General features: G+C 38.2%; 1 protein-coding gene across 1 annotated transcript in view; it reads right to left on the bottom strand.

Annotated features, from left to right (window-relative positions):
• KIF20B (kinesin family member 20B) overlaps positions 1 to 22,322 on the bottom strand; it is a 74,311-nt gene that overhangs the window by 27,616 nt on the left and 24,373 nt on the right. Inside the window, exons 16-21 of the mRNA XM_067552819.1 lie at positions 19,754 to 19,904; positions 18,450 to 18,675; positions 14,580 to 14,641; positions 14,217 to 14,336; positions 9,730 to 9,895; positions 4,783 to 5,998 (exon numbers count right to left, since the gene is read on the bottom strand). Coding sequence (XP_067408920.1) covers positions 4,783 to 5,998; positions 9,730 to 9,895; positions 14,217 to 14,336; positions 14,580 to 14,641; positions 18,450 to 18,675; positions 19,754 to 19,904 — 1,941 coding nt within the window. The remainder of the gene's footprint in view (positions 1 to 4,782; positions 5,999 to 9,729; positions 9,896 to 14,216; positions 14,337 to 14,579; positions 14,642 to 18,449; positions 18,676 to 19,753; positions 19,905 to 22,322) is intronic.

Below are 22,322 nucleotides of genomic sequence, written 5' to 3'. Positions count from 1 at the left end.
CTTTAAGGCCAGAAGGGACCATCATGATCACCTACTCTGACTTTCAGCACATTGCAGGCCACAGAATGTCACCCATTTCTTTAATAGACCCATAACCTCTGGCTGAGATATTGAAAACCTCAAACCAGGATTTAAAGACTTCAAGTTTCAGAGAGAATCCACCATTTACTCTAGTTTAAAACTACAAGTAACCCTTGCCCCATACTGCAGAGAAAGACAAGCCTCCTCCCCAGGTCTTTGCCAATCTGACCCAGGGGAAAATTCCTTCCCAACCTCAATTATGGCAACTACTTAGACTCAGAGCATGTGGGCAAGACCCAGTAGTCAGACACCTTGGCAAGACTTCTCTGTAGTAACTCAGAGCCCTCTCCATCAAGCGTCACATTAGCCGCCATTGGGGATATTTGTTACTAGCTACATGTCAGCGTAGGCAGTCTCATCATCATACCATCTGCTCCATAAACTTATCATGCTGAGTCTTGAAGCCAGTTAGGTTTTTTGCCCCCACTGCTCCCCTTGGAAGGCTGTTCAAGAACTTCACTCCTCTGATGATTAGAAACTTTTGTCTAATTTCAAGCCTAAATGTGTTGATGGCCAGTATATATCTATTTGTTCTTGTGTCAACATCAGCACTTAAGTTAAACAACATCTCTCCCTCCCTGGTATTTATCCCTATGATTGGTCTCTATAAATACATCATGTCTCCCCTCAGACTTCTTTTGGTTGGGCTGAACAAGTCAAGCTCTCAGAGCCTCCTCCCATAAGACAGGTTTTCCATTCCTGATCATTCTTTTCTGCACCTGTTCCAATTTGAATTCATCTTTCTTAAATATTGGAGACCAGAATTGCACAAAGTATTCCAGATGAGGTCTCATCAGTGCTTTGTATAATGGTAATAATACTTCCCTGGTTCTACTGGAAATACTTTGCCTGATGTATCCTAATACTTTGCATTAGCCTTTTTCACATTGGCAACTCAGTCATCCTGTAATCAACCAATAAGCCCAGGTCTTTCTCCTCCTCTGTAGCTTCCAACTGGTAAGTTCCACGTCCCATAGCAAAAATGTTTATTATTAGTCCCTAATTGTATGATCCCACACTTTGCACCATTAAATTTCATCCCATTTTTATTACTCCAGTTTTCACAGTCATTCAAATCTTGTATATTCCGGGTCATCCGCCGTATTGGCAATACCTCCCACTTTGTATTAGCCACAAATTTTATTAGCACACCCCTGCTTTTTGGGCCAAGGTCATTAATGAAGATGTTAAATAAGATTGGTCCCAAGACTGACTCCTGAGGAACTCCATTAGTAGCCTCCCTCCTGCCTAACAGTTCACCTTTCAGTATGACCTGTTATAAGTCTCCCCTTTACCAGTTTCTTATCCACCTTTCGATTTTCATATTAATCCTCCTCTTTTCCATTTCAACTAATAATTTCCCATGTGGAACTGTATCAAATGCCTTAATGAAATCCAGGTAGATTAGATCTACTGCATTTCATTTGTCTGGAAAATCAGTTATCTTCTCAAAACAAAGAGATCAGGGTGGTCTAGCACAATCTACCTTTATTAAAACCATGTTGTATTTTATCCCAATAACCATTTACCTCTATGTCCTTAACTACTTTCTTTCAAAATTTGTTCCATGACCTTACATACAATTGAGGTCAAACTAACGGGCCTGTAGTTTCCCAGATTACATTTTTTCCCTTTCTTAAAAACAGGTCCTCTATTAGCAATTTTATAGTCATAGGGTATGAGCCCCAAGTTTATGGATTCATTAAAAATCCTTGCTGTTGGATTCGCAATTTCATGTGCCAGTTCCTTTAATATTCTTGGATGGAGATTATCAATGCCTAGTGATTTGGTTCCATTAAGCTGTTTGAGTTTGACTTCCACCTCAGATGTGATCATTTCTAGTTTCATATTTAATTTCCATTAGCCACCCTGCCACTACCGCTAAGCTTTTTATTACCCCATTAGAAAATGCCTAGATTATCTTTAATCTCTACCCCATCCTCAGTGTAGGGATTAGTGATCCCACTGCATCTTTTCTGCTTTGTTTTTAATATGGCTACAGAACCTTTTACTATTGGTTTCAATTTCCTTTACAAGGTCCAACTCTCCTTGGCTTTTGGCGGTTCTCACTTTTTCCATGAACTTTTTGACCTCCAAGAGGTAGATTTTCTTGTTGAACTATCCCATCTTCCATTCCCTGTAGGCTTTCTGTTAATAACCTGTTTGAGATGCTTGCACATCCAGTTCGGTCTGCAAGCCCTTCCCTAGAAATATTTTCCCGTTGCCTGGGATGCAGGCTTCAAATAGCTTTTGCAGCTTTGATTATAAATGAATTATAAGCCGCCTCCACATTAAGATCCTTGAGTTCTTCAGTCCAATCCACTTCCCTAACTAATTCCCTTAATTTTTTAAAAGTTTGCCCTTTTGCAATTAAGGATCCTAGTTGCAGATCTATTTTTGTTTATCCTTCCATTTAGTTTAAATTGAATTAGCTCATGATCACTCGAACCAAGGTTGTCCCTACAACCAGTTCTTCTATGAGGTTCTGACTACTCATCAATACCATATCTAAAAAGGCATCACCTCCTGTTGGTTTGGCAACTTTATGGTGAAGAAATCTCTCAGCTATCACATCCAGGAAAATCTGGGCTCTACTATTATTAATAGCATTTTTCCATCAATCTATATCTAGGAAGATAAAGACTCCCATAACCTCACATTCCTGGGACTATTTATTTTATTAAAATATTAAAAAAGGCTCTACCCATATCCAGACTGGATCCTGTGGGTCTGTAGCATACCCCAAGAACTATCCCAGGGAACTTTCTTGTACCTTTCTTCCCCAAAGTCATTTTGACCCAAACAGACTATTTTATACATTTCATCACTTCTAATTTCTTTAGTGTACCTCTTCATTAATACACAATGCTACTCCACCACCTTTACCATTATTTCTGTCTTTCTTGAACAGCACATATTCTTCTGTACCTGTACTCTAGTCATGACTTCTATTCCACCATGTTTTTGTTATCCATATTCAAGCCTTACACATATATTATTTGGATTCACTGCCTGCACCAGTAGTTCTAGTTCCTCCATTTTGTTACGCAGGCTCCTTGCATTGGTGTGCAAACATTTTAATTATATGTGCTTGGCTTTACCCAGATTACTCACTTGAATAGGTACAGTCATTCTACTGCCTCTATCACCTGACTGTTAGTGCCAATGCCAAATGAACTCTCTTTCCTCTTAATGTCCATTCTCCTACCCTCTGCTGTTCCTTTCTCCATAGCTGTATTCTCTTTCTTGATTTTCCTCCCAGTCAATATTAGAACGACGTGTGGAGATTACATGAGCATCTCCCAACCATCTCCCCAGATTCCTAGTTAAAGCTTTTAACATCAGTGGAGATGACTTTCAACCCAGAAATCTATTTCCCTCCCTACTCAGATGGAGTCCATCCCATGAGAACTGTCCTCTGTTCGTCAATGCCTCCCAGTGGTCAAACATCCCAAAGCCTTCCTTATAGCCTCAGCCATCTGTTGATCATCATAATCTTCTCACCTTCATTCTCCTCCTCTAGGGTCAGGTAAAGGGTGTGTAATTATGTCTCAGGCTGGTTCCACTCCTCTACATTCATTTCCTGTTTAAGTTTTCATACTACATCCGTCACCAAATTACTCAAGCGTTTACCAAATATCGCTGTTACCATATAAAGAGCTAGTAACATTTTAATATTTTAGATCCAGGTCAAGAGTTGCCTGCTTTTAAAAATTGCTGTTTATAAAGCTTCTGTTCCAATATTTGCACCTTCTACTCCAAAAAAGTTATCCAGTATCATGATTTCTAACAGGTAGGCTTATATAAGTTTTTCTTGCCTCTGGTTTCCATACCAGAAGTAGATGAATATTAACACAGCTCCAAATGCACAGGCCATTTTATCACAGTTCAGTGAAAGACTGCACACAAGTGTGGTATACGATTGCTTAATGCTGTACAGTGAAGTATACCCAAACTGATGAGGGAGACCCTAAATATACCAGACATTCACATTCTGAGAGTGCCTTAAACACAAGATCTTTTCTAGAAGACATTTGAATCTGGTGGATCAAGTGAATAAAATAAATATTCATGATTATACCATATTTACTTATACGCTTAAAGATTTTCAGGCTATGTCCATTTCACTAGTGGAGATATAATCACAGTTATGATCATGCATCTTTTTACTATAATTAAGTACAAAAAAACCTAATCAGTCAGTCTCCACCTGACAAGATATTCTACTGTGACTTTTACAAAGGGAAAAAAACAAGAGACAAAAAAAACCCCCCAAAACATAATTTACTACAAAAGGCAGGAACATTGTAGAAAATTTGGAGAAGTTAGAGATAGTTCCCCACAGAAAACAAGTTAGTACACGTTGTACGAATATTACCTTGTATAATGGATTGTTTTTTCTGCTAATTACAAGTTTAATTGCAATGTCTACATTTGTACTTACGTTTCTTCCCATGTACTGATGCTACAGGTAGGAATTTACTTACTGGGTTCGATACATTACCAAAAATAACAATTAAACAAGTGAAAAATAGCCAGTCATGTGTACATTTTCAAAAGGAGAAATTTTAACTTCTCAACTACTTCAAAGCAGTTTGATCTGAATAAGTACCTGAGTGTTATTTGGAAGTGAGTTGGTACACATTAAAAACTAATCTCACTTTAGATTTCATCTCAAGTGCCTTTTCAATGTGTACTTACTGTTCTGTAACTTTTTTTCTTTCATCTTCTCTCTCCTTTTCCTGAAGTGAATGTTCAACAGCTTTCAAGTTATTCTTCAGCTGTATGACTTCCTCTTTCAGTTTTGTTTCCTGATTATTTAATTCTTGGATTTTTATTTCTGAATCCATATATTTCTTTTCCAGGTCTTTTACATCCCTTTCCATCTTTAAAATGATAGATTCCTTTTCCTTAAGTATTTGTTCTAACCTGGCTGCACTGTCAGCTTTAGTCTTACAAGTATCCAAGAGGCATTCAAGCTCTTTTATTTTCTCCTTGTGACTGGCAATTTGTTTCTCAAGTTGGGTAATTGCTCTTCTATCTTCAGCCACACGTTTTTCAGAATCACAGATTTTTTCCTGTAATTGTTCTTGTAACTGATTAACAAGGTTCTCTTTTTCCTTTATGGACAGATTACCCTGATTTATAATGTTATTCAATTGTATTTTTATTTGATTGTTCTCACTGTCAGCCTCACTGACACTCTTTTGTAAATTTTCAATTTGTTGGAGGAGTACTTGGATCTGATTACTTTTTTGTGACGATGCCTTAATAATTTGCTTGCACTCTTTCCAAATGCCTTCAATACTGCAATGGAAAGAGCTCTCTCGCCTGACATCTGCAATATTAGATGCTTGGCGCTGTGGGTTTAAGGAATGCATTTGAACTTTCCCTGATTTATTTTTTTGAGAATCTTCCAAAAAATCATTGAGATTGACCAGATCAACATCTACAGTACCAGATTCCAAATCAAGTTTATGCAACTCGTCTATTTTTGTCCGCATTGCTTTTATTTGTGACATTTTGACTACAATATTTTGACTAGCATCTTCTACCTCTTTAGTTAGTTGTTTAATCTTCTCCTCGTGCTCTTTATTTATAGCTTTCTGTGTGCCTAATTCAGAAGCTATTTTCCCATAACTAGCCTGACACTGCTGGAGTTCCTCAGTCAAACCAGAAGCCTTTTCTTTTGAAGCAGATAGCTCCAGGCACAAGTTTGCCATCTGTCTACTGAATCCTTCTTTTTCCCTTTTTTCATTTTTAAGTTCTTCTTTAAATATAGCTAATTGACATTCTAGGGTTTCATTTCTTTCCTGTAATGCCACTATTTCTGCCTCTTTTTCTAAAATGGTTTGTTGCAGTTGTTCAATTTTCTTTTGCTCTACTGCATCACTTTTACACTGATTTCTAATGGACCCTATAAAAAGAAAAATAAATATCACTGTATTACTCTGAACAGCAAAAGTGATAATAAACCATTATACATACAAAGAAATAATTTTCAAAACTTTGTGGGAGGTTATGGCTGGTTTAGTAAAAATTAAATCATCACATTATGCAATACTTTGACGTTTGGCCTTTAAAAATAGTCCCAAAACGTGGAAGCTACATGTTTGAACAGTACTACAGATAGCATCTGCCTGAGATGCTTGCACAGAAATGCATGATCTAGGTTTTCAGTAAGACAGAATGTGAATGCCTTGACACACATTTGTGCTCTGTTCAGGTTCCCAATCTGTTGCAGTGATGGTAAAACTTTGTGATCATAACTACCTGACACTCAACCATCCCCCATTTTCCACCTTTGCTGGTTCAACAATCTTACATCCATCTGCCAGGCGCAGACAGAAACTAGGAGCTTGGTGGATTGTATAAATTGTCCACAGCTCTGCTGCAACCAACAATTGTCTGTCGTGTCTTTAAGCAAGCAAGGGCACCTAAGGCCTTTTCAGCCTGTGCTGAAGGTTTGCTTTCTTGAATCTGCTTCAGATTTGACACAATGGCAGCTTAAGGATTATGTGAAAAGGTATATTGGAAAGTCACATTTATGTGCAGATGGAAGTAGAGAAAGGAAGCCAAAAAGTGAAAACAGGTTTCTGCATTGCCTTCCTCAAATAGGTATGAAAAAAATACTGCTGACGGCAAAAGGTTGAGTTTTGAGACCTCAAAAACTTCAAGGGCACACAGCTCCCAACACCCACACATACACACTCTCTCTTTCTCTCTCAGCTCTACCGTGAAAATGTTACTGTTTTTATTACACTAATGCTGATTAACTCTGACAATGAGCAACTGCGAGTCCCACTAATGTTACCTGGAATCACTTCTGAAAAATTGGGACTCAAGTGAATTCATTTTCTAGTGCAACCACACATAATGCAATGTTAGGAAGGAGTCATCCGCTCAAATACATACGCATATTGCAAATGTTCATTTATATTTAGAAAGGCAGAGAAAAGTGTCTTCACAGAATATAAAATCAGTGTAGAAGATGGTGCAGTTTGCAAAACACAGTAAATTGTAGATTGGCTGCACAACTACTGGTAGAGTACTTTGTATACTTACAGTAATACGCCCTGAGGACATACTGATGCTAGTTCAGAAGTGTGTGTAAAAACAGAAGTAACTTCCATGTGGTAAATTGAGGAGGCATTGATAAAGTGATGATTATTGTGCAATTTGTTACCTATCTCGGTAAATAATCTATTCACCCAAGATTGGTTTATTTATGATAGAAATCGTAACAGCTTTAGTCGGCCATGTTAACTAAAAAAGCAGGCAAGCTCCGGGGGGCTATTTCCTCCCTTCTGCTACAGATTTAGAGTCCACCATACCAAGAATTACTCCTGCATGAGTGACAGGGTAAGCAAGCAATAGCTTTACTGACAGAAGCATCATGGCTTTAGAGTTAGATCTCACACTGCAGACGGGGCTAGAAACGAGCATTAGAAACACTGGCAAGGGAAATGGCCAGTTTCCTATTGAGACCCAGCACTCATTCCTTGACTATGTTCTTATTCCAGAATACACACACTTTAATATAGAGAATAGAGGATGGGTTTTATAGAAAAAGTTATAACAAAAACAGGCTGCTGTCATAGAGAAAGGTATATGTGGCTTATGTTCTGTGACTGGAACAGATAAAAGAAACGAAGTCTAGTCTGGTCTGACACCCACAGTATTGTGAAAAAAATTTTGTTACAGAAAGCTCTCAAATCAATTCCAACTATTTCAGGTGCATAATAACTGACAGCTAAGATCATCTGGGGAACTTTCTTTATATTGCTGTGACAAGGTATATGACTTCCAACTTAGATGACCCACCAGTATGGAAACTTATAAATTATTTCTCTTTTCCTCTAGCAAAGGTTGCATGATAGTTACTAAAATTAGTTTTTTCACCCTCAATCTTTGTTGCTAAAAATTAAGTTATTTCTCTATGAAAAGGTGACTTTTTAGCACTGTTTGAAGACGATTCATTTGGCCATTTTTGAGGGCCATTTTCACTTACAGAGAAGCAAAAATTCTCCCAATGCTTTTTCCAGATTGTAAACCAATTGACCTTGAAAATTTGAGTGAGTGCTCTTTAAAGAGTACCCAAGATTAAGTTTTATATTTTTAAAAGTTTGAATTTCCTGATTGTGCAACTGTAACAATAGCATTAATGTATCACTCTGCATTCTATTTGGTTTCCTGTTCAATGTTAAAAATGAATGCTTACAAACTGCCACCAAGCATGAATACCAAGATTACAGCAGGTAGTAGACACTGTCTGCTATAGCAAGGGGTATAGTGTCATCTTAATTTGGTCATCTTCTCCCTGGCTGACATTTATGTGGGTTGCTCCATAAGGTAGCTGCATTCAAGACCAAGGTTGGCCCTAACCAACGTGTGAAGGTCTTCACAGGCCTATCAGTACCTTCTCTTGTCAGAGGTGTCATCATCAGCAGTTTGCTCACCTACTATGTCCTAGACCTATGGAACTTGCTATACCATCCCTCCTTTGTTTAATATGGCCCTGCAGAGAGTGCCCTCCAACAGCTGTTAGTTCTCCATCCCATGGAGAGAACTAGTCTACCTGCATCTCCGTGTTTTGCTATCCATTTTACCACCAGTGAGCTTTTCTGATTACAAAGCAGAAGCTAGGTTGCTCTAATTCATCTCCACTTGTTAGGGCCATACTTAAGGGCTGGGGGAACCCTCTAGACCACCCCATTGCCTCCTTTCCTTGTTTAGGGACAGAGGTGGCTTCAAATTCTGTAGCAGCCTATTTAAATTAACATTTGTAGGAGCCCATCCAGCTCTATCCCACTTCTTTCCCTTACTGGTCAACATATCTGCAGTCCACATTCAGGTTGTGTAGATGCTCCCCATCATTTAAGGCTCCTTAGCTTCTGGAGATGCACATATAATAAGAGGCCAAGCAAGGTCACAGTTCAAGCAAGAGGAGATTTCAAAGCTGCAGACCCTGAAGAGCTATGTAGATGCATGCCATACATGACTGGAATGCTACTTAATGTAGTTTCCACCACCAAAAAGATGTTTATGAAAAACACTAGATCCCAAAATGAATCTGAGTTTCACCCTTTTCAGTTCTGCATATAATATAAAGCAATTAGATTTCAGCAGGCAGATTTATATGTTTCTATACACTGAGCTAATGAAATGCCTTGCACTGAAATGGGTATAGCATATACATGTTATATGATAGAATAGATCATAGACTGCATCAACACTTCTTCAGACAGTTTTAAGAAGAGCTAGGCAGGAAAATGCTAAAATTTAAGAAGGTTAAGAGCAAGCTTGATAGAAAAATAGTTAAACATGTCAGTTGTAAGCAAAGTCCAATCTAATAGAAATATCTTGATTACATCAGAATTTGCAAACGTATTAGCAGATATAGCACAGGGGAAGCATGACATCTAAAAGCAGTTTTTATTTTAAGTATTTAGAAGCAACAGTTGAGACATTTTGCCTGCACATATTTCACCTACAATGAAAACAGTTACTTCCATTTAGCATTTAATTTTGCTGACTTTCTTCTCTTCAGACGATAAAGTTTACGAATTGCAAGTTTTTGCTTTTGTTCTGGCATTGGAATCAGATTTTTCCGGAAGGCTCCCGGTTCAGCTGTGGTAGAAATGGTACCTCTTTTGGTAGGTGGCTCTTCCTCTTGGGTAGGTTTACTTTCAAAACAGCGTTTTCTTCCTACATCCAACACATTCTTCACATTTTTATTAGACTGAATGCCTTCTATTGTCCCATTGCTGTTCTCCTTCGCCATTTCACTTTTAATAGTAGTTACAGTATTGTCCTATGTTTAAATAAAATTAGTTACCACCTGCCATTATACAAAATGAGCACTAAACATGTTACAAGCAGTCAGTACTTGGAAAAACAATCTCAGTTGAATATGAAAACAAAAAATGAGACAAATGGCCATATAACATTTCCCTACAAGGATTTTTGCTGGGGGGGGGGGGGGGGGGGGGGGTGTCGGGCCTATAGATTGTTGCCCATAGAAAAAGCAAAGACGTGTGCAATGCTTGGGAGTACAGAATAAAGAAAAAGCACTAACACAGATAATGTACATGAGCCAGAGGGATTACGTATTCCATTGGGAGAATAGTAACTATGTCAAAAGGCACAGAAACTTCCTTCCTTCAGAAAGCATTTGAATCAAAACATTACAAATTCTTTACAGTGTCATCTTCTCAAACGATGAAGTTCTTAGTAATAGCCTTAACCTTTGCTCCCAACAACACTAGTTGATGTACTTTCTAATTAGGTTGGAAGTGCCCATGATAAATATTAAACCCAAAAGGAGAGTTTGGCAAATGCTTTTGATTCTGCTATGGACTATAAATTTGACCAAATATAAAGATTAAGGTTTCTGCATACACAGGACCAGGCTGGCCAGATAGATAAGATAGTTGACAGCATGCTGTCAACTACAAACACCATGTGGTTATAACACTTCATCCTCGCATTGCCATTTCATTAAATAAGATTGGTAGACAGAGTTAAGGTTGTGCTTCTGGGATTTTTTTTTTTTTGGTGGTAGTTTCACATCTGACTGATCTACAGGACCTAGAGCATGTTATGGACAGTTTGCGGTGTTGCAATTAATTGGAGAATGAGGAAATGATAACAGAAGCCATAGCTTTGGTTAATCATAAGAAGTTTTGGAGTAAAGCTATAACCCTCAAAGTGGTCATACTGCTGAAAAACTGAAGGCAGGAATAAGATGAGTTAGCATTCATTTGCATCACCAAAAGTACTGTCAGGAATAAATCGTAGTGCGGAGCTTCTAGAAAAACTGGAAGCATATAGAGGTTAATGGTAACTGGGACATAATACAACATGGTTTTACAAAAGGTAGATTGTGCCAGACCAATCCGATTTTTTGAGAAAACAGATTTTTTTAGACAAAGGAAATGCAGTGGATCTAATTTACCTAGATTTCAGTTAGGCATTTGATACAGTTCCACAAAGGGAATTATTAGTTAAATTGGAAAAGATGGGGATTAAAATGAAAATTGAAAGGTGGATAAGGAACTGGTTAAATTGGAGACAACAGTGGGTCATACTGCAAGGTGAACTGTCAGGCTGGAGGGAGGTTACTAGGGGAGTTCCTCAAGGATCCGTCTTGGGATCAAATCTTATTTAACCTTTTTATTACTGACCTTGGCACAAAACATGGGCGTGTGCTAATAAAAATTTGCGGATGACACAAAGTTGGGAGGTATTGCCAATACAGAGAAGGATCGGGATATCATACAAGAAGATCTGGATGGCCTTGTAAACTGGAGTAATAAAAATAGGATGAAATTTAATAATGTAAAATGCAAGGTTATGCATTTAGGTACTAATAAGAATTTTTGCTATAAGCTGGGGACACATCAGTTGGAAATGGACAAGGGAGAAGAAGGACCTGGGTGGTTGATTACAGGATCACTATGAGCCACTAATGTGATGTGGCTGTGAAAAAAGCTAATGCGGTCCTAGGACGCATCAGGTGAGATATTTCCAGTAAAGACAGGGAGGTGTTAGTACCATTATACAAGGTGTTGTGAGAGCTCATCTGGAATACTGTGTGCAGTTCTGGTCTCCCATGTTTAAGAAAGATGAATTCAAACTGCAACAGGTGCGGAGAAGGGCTACTAGGATGATCAGAGGAACAGAAAACCTGCCCTATGAGAGGAGACTCAAAGAGCTTGTCTTGTCTAGCCTAACCAAAAGAAGGCTGAGGGGAAATAGGATTGCTCACTATAAATACTTCAGAGGGATAAATACCAGGGAGGGAGAGGATTTATTTAAGTTCAGCACCAATATTGACACAAGAACAAATGGATATAAACTGGCCATCAGGAAGTTTAGACTTGAAATTAGATGAAGGTTTCTAACCATCAGAGGAGTGAAGTTCTGGAACAGCCTTCCAAGGGGAGCAGTGGGGGCAAAAAACCCAGCTGGCTTCAAGACTGAGCTTGATAAGTTTATGGAGGGGATGGTATGATGGGACAGCCTAATTTGGCAATTAACTGATCTTTGACTACTAGCGGTAAAAATGCCCAATAGCCTGTGATGGGATGTTAGACAGGGTGGGTTTTGAGTTACTGCAGAGAATTCTTTCCCATGTGTCTGGCTGGTGAGTCTTGCCCACGTGCTCAGGGTTTAGCTGATCGCCATGTTTGGGGTCAGGAAGGAATTTTCCCCCAGGACAGATTGGCAGAGTCCGTGGGGGTTTTTTTGCCTTCCTCTGCAGTATGGGTCACTTACTGGGGGATTCTCTATACCTTAAAGTCTTTAAGCCATGATCTAAGGACTTCAATAACTCAGTCATAGGTTAGGGGTCTATTACAGGAATGGGTGAGTGAGGTTTTGTGGCCTGCGTTGTGCAGGAGGTCAGACTAAATGATCATAATGGTCCCTTCTGACCTTAAAGTCTATGAATCTAAGATAAAAATCATCTTATGTTTGCAGCTAAGTTACCTGCAAATGATATCTTGCTAGAGGATTGTTTCCAAGCTAGCTGACACTTACTGGACTTTGATACACACACTAAGTTACCACCACCACTAATGTACTGATAGGCTCCATCCCATCCCATCCCAAAGTTTTCTGTGGTTATAACAATAGTAGTGAAGTAGTCAGTCAGTCAACTGTTTCAAAGGCAGGGAAGAAAAGAATGTCTTGGCTACCCATTTTACATCTCCAACCTCAATCTGTATCCTTATCACCATCCCTCTACCCATGCCTGCTTTGTCTCCAAACTCCACATCCATACCCCCACTGAAATTTGGCTCTCAGTGCAACACTGTCTCCATTACTGCTCCTTCTCCCCCACATCATAATCAAAAAGAACCACAGTGGTGGTGTTCGGGGCTGCTGTTGCTTTTCCTCAGTCTCCATCTCATTTCCTGCTACATGCTTGCTCCTCTGAACTGCTCCCCCTCCTCCCAAGGCTTTATTTCTTCTTCACTTCAGTCTCCCATTGACTGACTTTCATGATATTTTAACTCTAGCCTCCTGCCCACCAGTTCTTTCCATCTTCAACTGTAGATCCATTCTCCCAAATAAAATGGTCACTCCACAGACCTATTCCTTGACCATCTTGGCTAATAGCCATTGATGGACCTATCCGCCACAAGCTTATCTAATTCTTTTTTGAATGCAGTTATACTTTTGGACTTCACAAAATTCACTGGCAACAAGTTCCACAGATTGACTGTGCATTGTGTGAAGTACTTCCTTTTATTTGTTTTAAACCTGCTGCTTATTACTTCCATTAGGTGACACCTGATTCTTGTGTTATGTGACGTGATAAATAACTTCACTATTCACTTTCTCCACACCATTTGTGATTTTGTAGACCTCTATCATCTCCCCCCTTAAATTGTCTTTTTTCTAAGCTGAACAGTCCCAGTCTTTTTAAATCGCTCATCATATAGAAACTATTTCATACCCCTAATAATTTTTGTTGCCCCTCTCTGTACCTTTTCCATTTCTAATATATCTTTGAGATGGGGCAACCAGAAATGCACAGTATTCAAGGTGTAGGTGCACTATGGATTTATATAGTGTCATTAAGATACTTACTGTCTTAATATCTACTCTTGCCTAGTGGTACCTGTCAGCTTTTTTGATGGTCACTGCACACTGGATAGAATTCTTTGAAAACATCTACTCAGTGACTCCAAGATCTCTTTCTTGAGTGGTAACAGCTAATTTAGAGCTCACCATTTTGTATATATAGTTAGAATTATGTTTTCCAACATGCATTTGCACTTATTAACATTGAGCTTCATCTGCCATTTTGTTGCCTGGTCACTGAGTTTTGTGATATCTCTTTGTAAGTCCAAAGCAGAGTGCAAAGATTTAATTATCTTGAGTAATTTTTTTGTCTGCCAACATTGCCACCTCATTGTTTGCCCTTTTTCCAGACCCTTTATAAATATGTTGGGCAGCATTGGTCACAGTACAGATCCCTGAGGGACACTACTATATGCCTCTCTCCATTCTGAGAGTTGATCATTATTCCTACTGTTTCCTGTCTTTTAACCAATTACTACAAGCATTAAAAAAAGTCAAATGAAGTCTTGTACATTTTAAGAAACGAAGAGTCGAAAACTTACATAGTCTTTTACTGTAGTTTCTAAATGTGATATTAAGTCCTGTAGTCTACTTATAACCTCATCCTTTTGTTCCACAATGCTCATTAGCTCTTGAATCCGTTTATTCTGGGTCATCGTTTTCTTGGAGAAGAGAAAAGTTACATTTTTACTAGGTTTTAGATAACAGGAATGCATTGCAACGTGACTCCGAATCTTTTGCACTAAAACATGCAATGAGAAACAAACCTTAGTAGTGATAGGTCTAGTCAGTTAAACACACAGATTTAGGAATGTGAACTTAGACATTAATTTACTGTAATTTTGTATGAATAATTAAGGCAGATGTTAGTTTCAGTGTATCACTTTTCTTAAAAAGAGATTTACCTCAGTAGCTTCTTCAACTCGTTGAGCAGATTCACTTAATTTAATCGCTTGCATTTCAAGCTCTGTAATTAAAGAGAAACTGGTGTGCATTAAAACTAGTAGTTCATTAAGTTTGAGAAGTCTTTCTAGAATAAGGTTTTAGTAATTTGCCAATATCTGAGATACATTGAGACTAATTTTCCCCAGTTTGATACTGCAGTAGAAAATATTTTTGATTTTCAAATGGAGTTTGACTTTGTTTATTTTTCAAAACTATTTAAATATATACTTCAACCAAACTAATCCAATAATTGCACTTTAAGCAAAAGGGTGGCTTCTTCCTGTATACGTGCTCATCAAGTCCTGCTCAAAGTAATAACTAACATTAAGGATTGTGATTTTTCTAGTCCCAATACAGGAAAAAAGCTACTCTGTCATGAAAGAGGCCACCAAACCCACAAGTAGTTAAGTGAATAATATCCAGACATATGTCCCCCACCCCGCATTTAAAAAAAAAAAAAAAAAAAAAAGCTTGCTGCTCCAAAAGTAAGACACAGCAAGGGAGTCTGGAGTCAGTCTAGATAAGCCCCACTACTCATTTATATCTGTCCAGTTATACTGATTCACTTGCTTATTTGTTTTTCCAGCATCTAACCTGTCAGGAAAGTTTCAATCATTCCAAATGTGCTGAAAATACATGACTAATGCTGCTGCAGTAATGGAGGAGCTTTGTTTTAAGGACAAAGTTACAAATGTTCAAAAATTTCCTCTATTTTGATGCAACCATCATGAGCACAAGCTCCTTCACAAGCAGAGATTTTGGGGCAGAAATCTGAATCCACAGTTTTAAAATGTTGTAAGAGAAACAAACAATTCAATATTGAAATCAACATCCTCGGACCCTTTTCCACACAACTCAGCTTTTCTATCTTGATTAATCAGGTTGACTAAATCAGCGGTTCTCAAACTAGGAGGGCACGAGATGAATCGGGGAGGAGCCATGGGCAGAGTTTGGGGGGGCAACTTATGAAGATGGAGACGTCTCCCCCTGCTGGGTGAGTAGTACTAGCTGAGAGCAGGGCCAGACAGCAGTGGTGACCCTGGTGCCTCACACGAGCAGCCCCGGGCAGGTGTTGAGGGTGGGGGACCCTTAGGAGGGGCTCGGAGATGAGGGGAGGCTGCTGTGGGTGGCGGGCCCGGCCCTCCTAGTGGAGTGGGGGACAGAGCCAGCTCAGCTTCACGCGCTGCACTTTGCACAGCTGCTTCTGTCTCCAGTCGGAGTGCTGCCTCCAGCAGCCACTGACGCCCACCTCCCACGGCTCATGGAGGCGGAGGCTGCAGCTGTGCTGCTGTCTGAGGATAACCCCAATGACTGTGTTCCCCCACCACCACAGCCATTTTCTCTGGAAGATCACATCAGGCCGCTGAGCTGCGGAGGAGCTGCTGCTACCCCTTGTTTCCCCCCCACTTAAGCAGTTGAATTCCACCTAGGATATATAGGCCCTGTTTTTTCCCTGAAAGTGGAGGGAGGAGGTTCGGGGGAAGAGGGGATGCAATTGTTACACAAAAGTCCACAGGAGGACTCCATTTAAAAATTTGGAGAACCACTGGACTAAATAATGGAAAGGTTTTTATAAAAAACTTCTCCAATTTCCTCATCCCTTTCCTTCTTAGTGTGGTTCCATTTCTTTATTAAATTAAAAACCAAAGCCAGCTTTTTACTGAGATTGCAGTAGCGTTAGCCTGTGATCTGTTAAATTCCTCCATAAAATACTTACTTCAACTATACTATAAAAGTTTAGTGCCTCGGCAGAGTATGTCTGTTTGGCGAATTATCAGAGACCTCTTAGTGCTCAATGAAAATTTCAGCATTCACAATAGTTGGAGGTAAACTTAGACAGGCTTCCTGAAAGTTCAGAGCAGTACTGGGAAGGTGAGTCATATGTAAACACAACCCCCGTTCCCCGCCAACCAAGAAAAAAATTGAAGTTCCAGAAGATGCGTTAGTACTGTGTTAAGTGTTACTTCTGGAAGTCTTAGATACGCTGAACTTTCATTGGTCATGAGCTTAGGATGATTACACCTGTTCTGATTTTTTATTTTAGCTGTCTGAGCAAGTGGCAGAGTACTAATTACTTCCTCTATATTCATGGATAGCATCTTCAGCAACTTGGACACAATATTCTATTGTTTTCTTTTCAGACACAGAATTAACAGGGTTTAGTCTACTTAGTTCTTTCTGTGGAATGCTTGTAGCCATTATATTCCTTATTTTAATCAATGTCAGTTTAGCTCTTTCTTTGAAAATTTTCATTTATTGCTTCCCTTTGCAGAGGTCAGCAATAGACCTGCAAGCTCAAATCTGCCTGCTATGGCATATTTGGGGTGAAATGCTCTAAATTTCTTATGTTGTGCCACTCTGAAGGTGTTAGCATTTGCAAACAAATCAAACATTACATTATATTTAATCTTTGCAGCAATTCTTGATTGCTCTTGCCATTTTGGGGGCATCAAAGAGAATCAGATACTGCTTCTGAATAGAGCTATATTGAATGCAGGTGGAAAGCCCAGAACAGAGACTTAAAAATATAACATCACAATAACATTTCAATGACAAATTATGGCAATGAGAAGAGCTCTACCATTTCAATATGCAAAGTTTCAGTAAAAAGAACACTGATCTTTAACCCAAAGCAATCTTTTTTCCTGCACTTTGTTCAGAAGATTTGTAATAACTATTTGCTTCAATGTTTTATTTTGAAAAATTATATTTTCATTGTTTAAGGCTATGCAATAACCTGTTTCCTTCCACTTTCTTTAATGTTAGACATACTGCATTAGTAGTTCACACATTGATGTGTGAATCATTAAATATTGTCTGTTTCCAGCATACACCAGCAGCTTTCATATTTACTAGTTAGATCGAAAAAAGTAGTGAATTCCCACTAAGGACTGAGATGAGCTAGTCAAATTTATCCATAATATATGGTCTACATACATTCCAGCTTCTAGAATCTACCAAGTCCCCCTAACAGTTTAATAAATCCATGTCTTCAGCATTCAGTGAGTTGATTCCACCCATTAGCCAATCCCTCCATCCATTACCATTTTTCTCTAGAGCTTTTACACAGTTTAATTTCCCAATAGCAGGCATGTACTCAAGTTGTTGGGGTTTTTTTGTTTTGGGGTTTTTTTGTTTTGTTATGGTTTTTTGGGGGGAGGGGGAGTTAATTTTTTCCCTTCAGACTAAAATTAGAGCCCATTTTAAACAAGACAAAAATCCCCTCAAATATACGGTGGTCAAGTAATTGCTTCAATGACCACTTGAAAAAAGTTTCAAAGTGAAATTTAAAACCACTAAATTTTCTGGAATAGAAGTTTCTCAGAATATTCATATAAATCCAGTCTGACTTCTACTGTAGTTATATTGCAAGGCACTAGATATCTTGTGAGATTCCTAGTTGAAAGGTAAATGAAATTACTGTATTTTATAGATAAAACGCATGCTCTTAAAAATGTGAAATCCATAAGTCAATTATATTAAAAAATGTATCCTAAAGTTAGAAGACATTAACTTGAATAAAAGGCTGCATCTTTTTAAATTAAGTAATAACTGAACAAACTGTTTTAAAACAACCTTGTTAAAAAATATTTAGGATTGCTTCATTTTGTGGTTTGGCTGAGCTTAAAATAATGTAATAAAAACAAAGGTAACATCCAATTTGATCAACTGGAAAGATCACAATATGAGAAGATGGTAACTAGTTTGTATTAAAATGTAAATATTAAACTTAATTCATTTATGTGGACTGGATATCTTAACCTATCACAATTAAACACATTTTCTATGTCTTCATTAGTTTAGAATCACTCCTATTTTACCCCACTCACCTTTAGTTCTCTGTGTCAGCTCTTCCTTGGTTTTAGTTAGCTCAACAGTCACTTTTCCCAGTTTTTGTTCAAGCCAAGCAATAGCTTCTTGCGGGTCTTCTAAGGATACAATATACCTGTGAGCTTCTTCTGCCTGCTTCTTAATATCAATGACATCATCTTGCAGAGAATTAATAATGCCCTCAAGATCAATACAGCTTTCAGAAGCTACATTATTGCCTCCTTCCTAGAAAGGAAGTGAAAAATGCTTTATATTTATTTACCAATGGCCTAAAAATCACTTAATCAACTGGTATCAGCTATAACAGAACTCAAAGTTTTCTTGGACAAATCTTAGAGTAGCCTTTTATGGACAATTAAACAACTTCATGTATTTGTCCATGAAAGGAAAGCATAAAAACTAAGAATTCCCAGATTAAAATCTGGATTTATGACATCTTGCACTGTGGAGATATCTGCCTACCTCTTTTTTTACAGCACTTAAAAGCAAGAGTCAAAATTGTCTCTATTATACTGGCAGAAACCCAACAGCAGAATTTTGCCCATAAAAACCACAAAGAAGTATTGTATCTTGAGTTGGAAGAATATGGAATCTAACACACCAAATTAACAGTCTGTGTCAATTTCAGAATTGTTATTAAGTAGTGTATGGAAATCTTAATATATTTTTATAGAAGTTAAATTAGAAATGTTACAGATACAGGATTTTTGGAGAAAAAAAATAAAGAGGATAAAGCTGACTCATGCCAAAAACAAGAACCACAGCCCAAATTATGTCTTAGATGCATATGCAACTCCCATTGCTTGAGATGTGCACACAACTCCTTTTTGAAAAAAGATGTTAAGGCTCCCATAACGTATCCAATGGGAGAAGCCTAAAGCCACTTGGAATAAGTACATCACTGAAGTTAATTTTATGTTTAAATTCATATTAGATTCAAATATAAGCTATGAATGCATTCATCCTTTCAGCCCACAGAGCCTAAATTTTAGAACCTGAACTACTTGCTTTTCATCTTACAGTGCACGTACCTAAATTTTCATCCCTTGAAAAATCCCCAAAAACAAATCTTGTTGAGAGTTGTTTAATGACAAGTGAAAAAGTACAGACCTCTAGTTTAATAAGAAATGAGGTCTAGCCTACCTGGAACAAAGATTCTTGACGCCACCACTACAACAAATTCCTTGGTATTTGGAGTCAACTTACATTAATACCTAACCATAAGAAGTTGTCATCCCTTAACAATAGGTTAGATAAGAGTCAAAAGCCAGATCCTTCAACAATATTTAAGAGGCAAAAATACCAGACTTCCAGCTCTTTCATTACAAGGGGAATCCTTTATCTCCTGTTCTTCATCCAGGTTTTCAGAACTTTCTTTTACTAGATCCTTGTAGATTTCCAAGCGTTGTTCAAAACTTTCTGCCAGCAACTCTCTTTCATGAGAAAGGCATTGCCTGTATTTAAAAAAAAAAAAAAAAAAAAAAAAAAAAATTTATAATGCTAGAAATTACATTTTTTTTTTAAATCCTAAAGAATGTTAGTACGTCATTGATACTACATTTTGACTGTTAACAGGCATGGAAGAATACCCATATTCTCATTTTGTGAGCTGGGTTAATTTTAAATTACACCTACTCTTTCTAACTAACTTTATAAATGTATTAGCCTTGTGTTCAGAAATAGTTCTGTAACTAAAAGTTACGAAAAAATATTTATGCAGATCAAGGATTTCACATGGTTTTCTGAATTGTGCATCTTACCAGAGGTAAACTGTACACCAAGTTTGTATATATATATATGTTTCATCAGGATTCCCATTCAAGCAGCTCTAGAGCCTCACATATCAAAATTACGTATAGCATGACAGTGCGCTACCTATGTCCTCCTCTTGCAGGGAATATATCTGAGTTGATACAGGGATTGGAATTTACAGATGTCCAAAGTCTATCCAAAAATCATGCCAAAGTTTTACCACTAGTTCAGGTCTCCTGGAATTGAAAACATTTTATTGTTTTGGAAAGGATTTATATTGGCCTATTAACTAGAGTATGTTCACAACGAATTTTCTTCCTGTGATTTTAGCAGAGCTAGAACTTTATGTTTAAATCCACTGGAAATATATGTGCTTCATTTTCTCAATGAGATGACAATGGTTTTTGAGAGATCTTGGAACTTCAGAACTGTCATTTGTCTTTCAGTGTTCTCACCTTTCAGTGGATTAAAAATCAGTCAATACAGAATGCTGGATTTTTTATTTGTTTAATGTAAAGTTTACATACTGTAAAAGCACCATGTATTGTAAGTGATTAATGTCACAACTTAGGTAGTGGATTTGAACTAACTTTGGCAGGTAAAAGGAAAAGGACTTCAGAGTGAGAGAGCAGAGGGGAAAGACCAGAGCAATCAAAAATAATTTGCAAGTTTTTTTCCTTTTGCAAAGAATGTTAACCAATACAATTTCTAAGGAGGGAAGGGGGGAGAAGGAGAGGCGAGAAGCTCAATTTTGTTTGACCAAATTCATCCATTCTGTACAGTGAAAAAGTAAACACACATTGACCTCACAAAACAGAAAGCTGTCTAGCTTTAGCTCCCCCTCCTATTCAATATATGAAGCCTTGCATATACAGGAAAGTTTATTATAACCAGATACATGAATTTAAACAAATTTACAATGGGCTATGTTGTATAGCTTCTTATTCTGTTATAAAGGAATTACTTTTTTAGTTTAGTTCCAGAGGGGTAGCCGTGTTAGTCTGTATACAGCAAAAACAACGAGAGTTCTGTGGCACTTTAAAGACTAACAAAATTTAATATTTGCAGGCATAAGCTTTCGAGAGACTTCAGCTCTCTTCTTCAGATGCAGTAATACAGAAAATAGGTAACACAGAGGCATCTTATAGATATCTAGGTGCATTGAAAACAATGGGGGAGGTGGAGTCCGGTACTTAAGACCTAATGACGACCATTGAGTAGGAGGTGAGAATGGGTGAGCAAAGTAATTTACCTTCCGTAGTGAGAGAGCCACTCCAAGTCTCTGTTTAAACCCGGTTTGAATGTGTCACGTTTGCAGATCATTTCTAACTCAGCAGTTTCTCTTTGAAGTCTGACAGAGACAAATACCTATAGGATCTCTATGAAACATTCCTAAAACTACAATACCCACCTGGAGAAGTAAAGAAACAAACTGACAGAGCCAGATGGGTACCCAGAAGTCACCTACTACAGGACAGACCCAACAAAGAAAACAACAGAACCCCACTGGTCACCACCTACAGTCCCCAGCTAAAATCTCTCCAACACATCATTAAAGATCTACAACCTATCCTAGCAGATGATCCATCTCTCACTCAGGCAGTGGGCGGCAGACCCATCCTGGCTTACAGACAGCCCCCCAACCTGAAGCAAATACTCACCAGCAACCATACACCCTACAAAAAATCCTACCCAGGAACCTATCCCTGCAACAAACCCTGTTTTCAGCTCTGCCCACACATCTCTATGACATCATCACTGGTCCTAACCACATCAATCACACCATAAGGGAGTCATTCACCTGCATATCCACTAATGTTATATATGCCATCATGTGCCAGCAATGCCCCTCTGCCATGTACATTGGCCAAACTGGACTATCACTATGCAGAAGGATAAATGGACACAAATCAGACATAAAAAAGAACATCCACAAACCAGTGGGAGAACACTTCTCTAGGACATTCTGTCTCTGACCTGAAAGTTGCTGTACTTCTCCAAAAAAACTCCAAAAACAGACTTCAAAGAGAACTGCTGAATTAGAAATGATCTGCAAACTTGACACATTCAAACTGGGTTTAAACAGAGACTTGGAGTGGCTCTCTCACTACCAAAGGTAA

Source organism: Emydura macquarii, unplaced genomic scaffold (assembly GCF_026122565.2).
Source record: "Emydura macquarii macquarii isolate MOO-44397 ecotype Brisbane River unplaced genomic scaffold, CSIRO-AGI_Emac_v2 contig_1390, whole genome shotgun sequence".
In the NCBI taxonomy this organism is placed as follows: Eukaryota; Metazoa; Chordata; order Testudines; family Chelidae; genus Emydura; species Emydura macquarii.
Note: the sequence above shows the minus strand (reverse complement) of the source record. Positions and strands in the feature narration are given on the sequence as shown.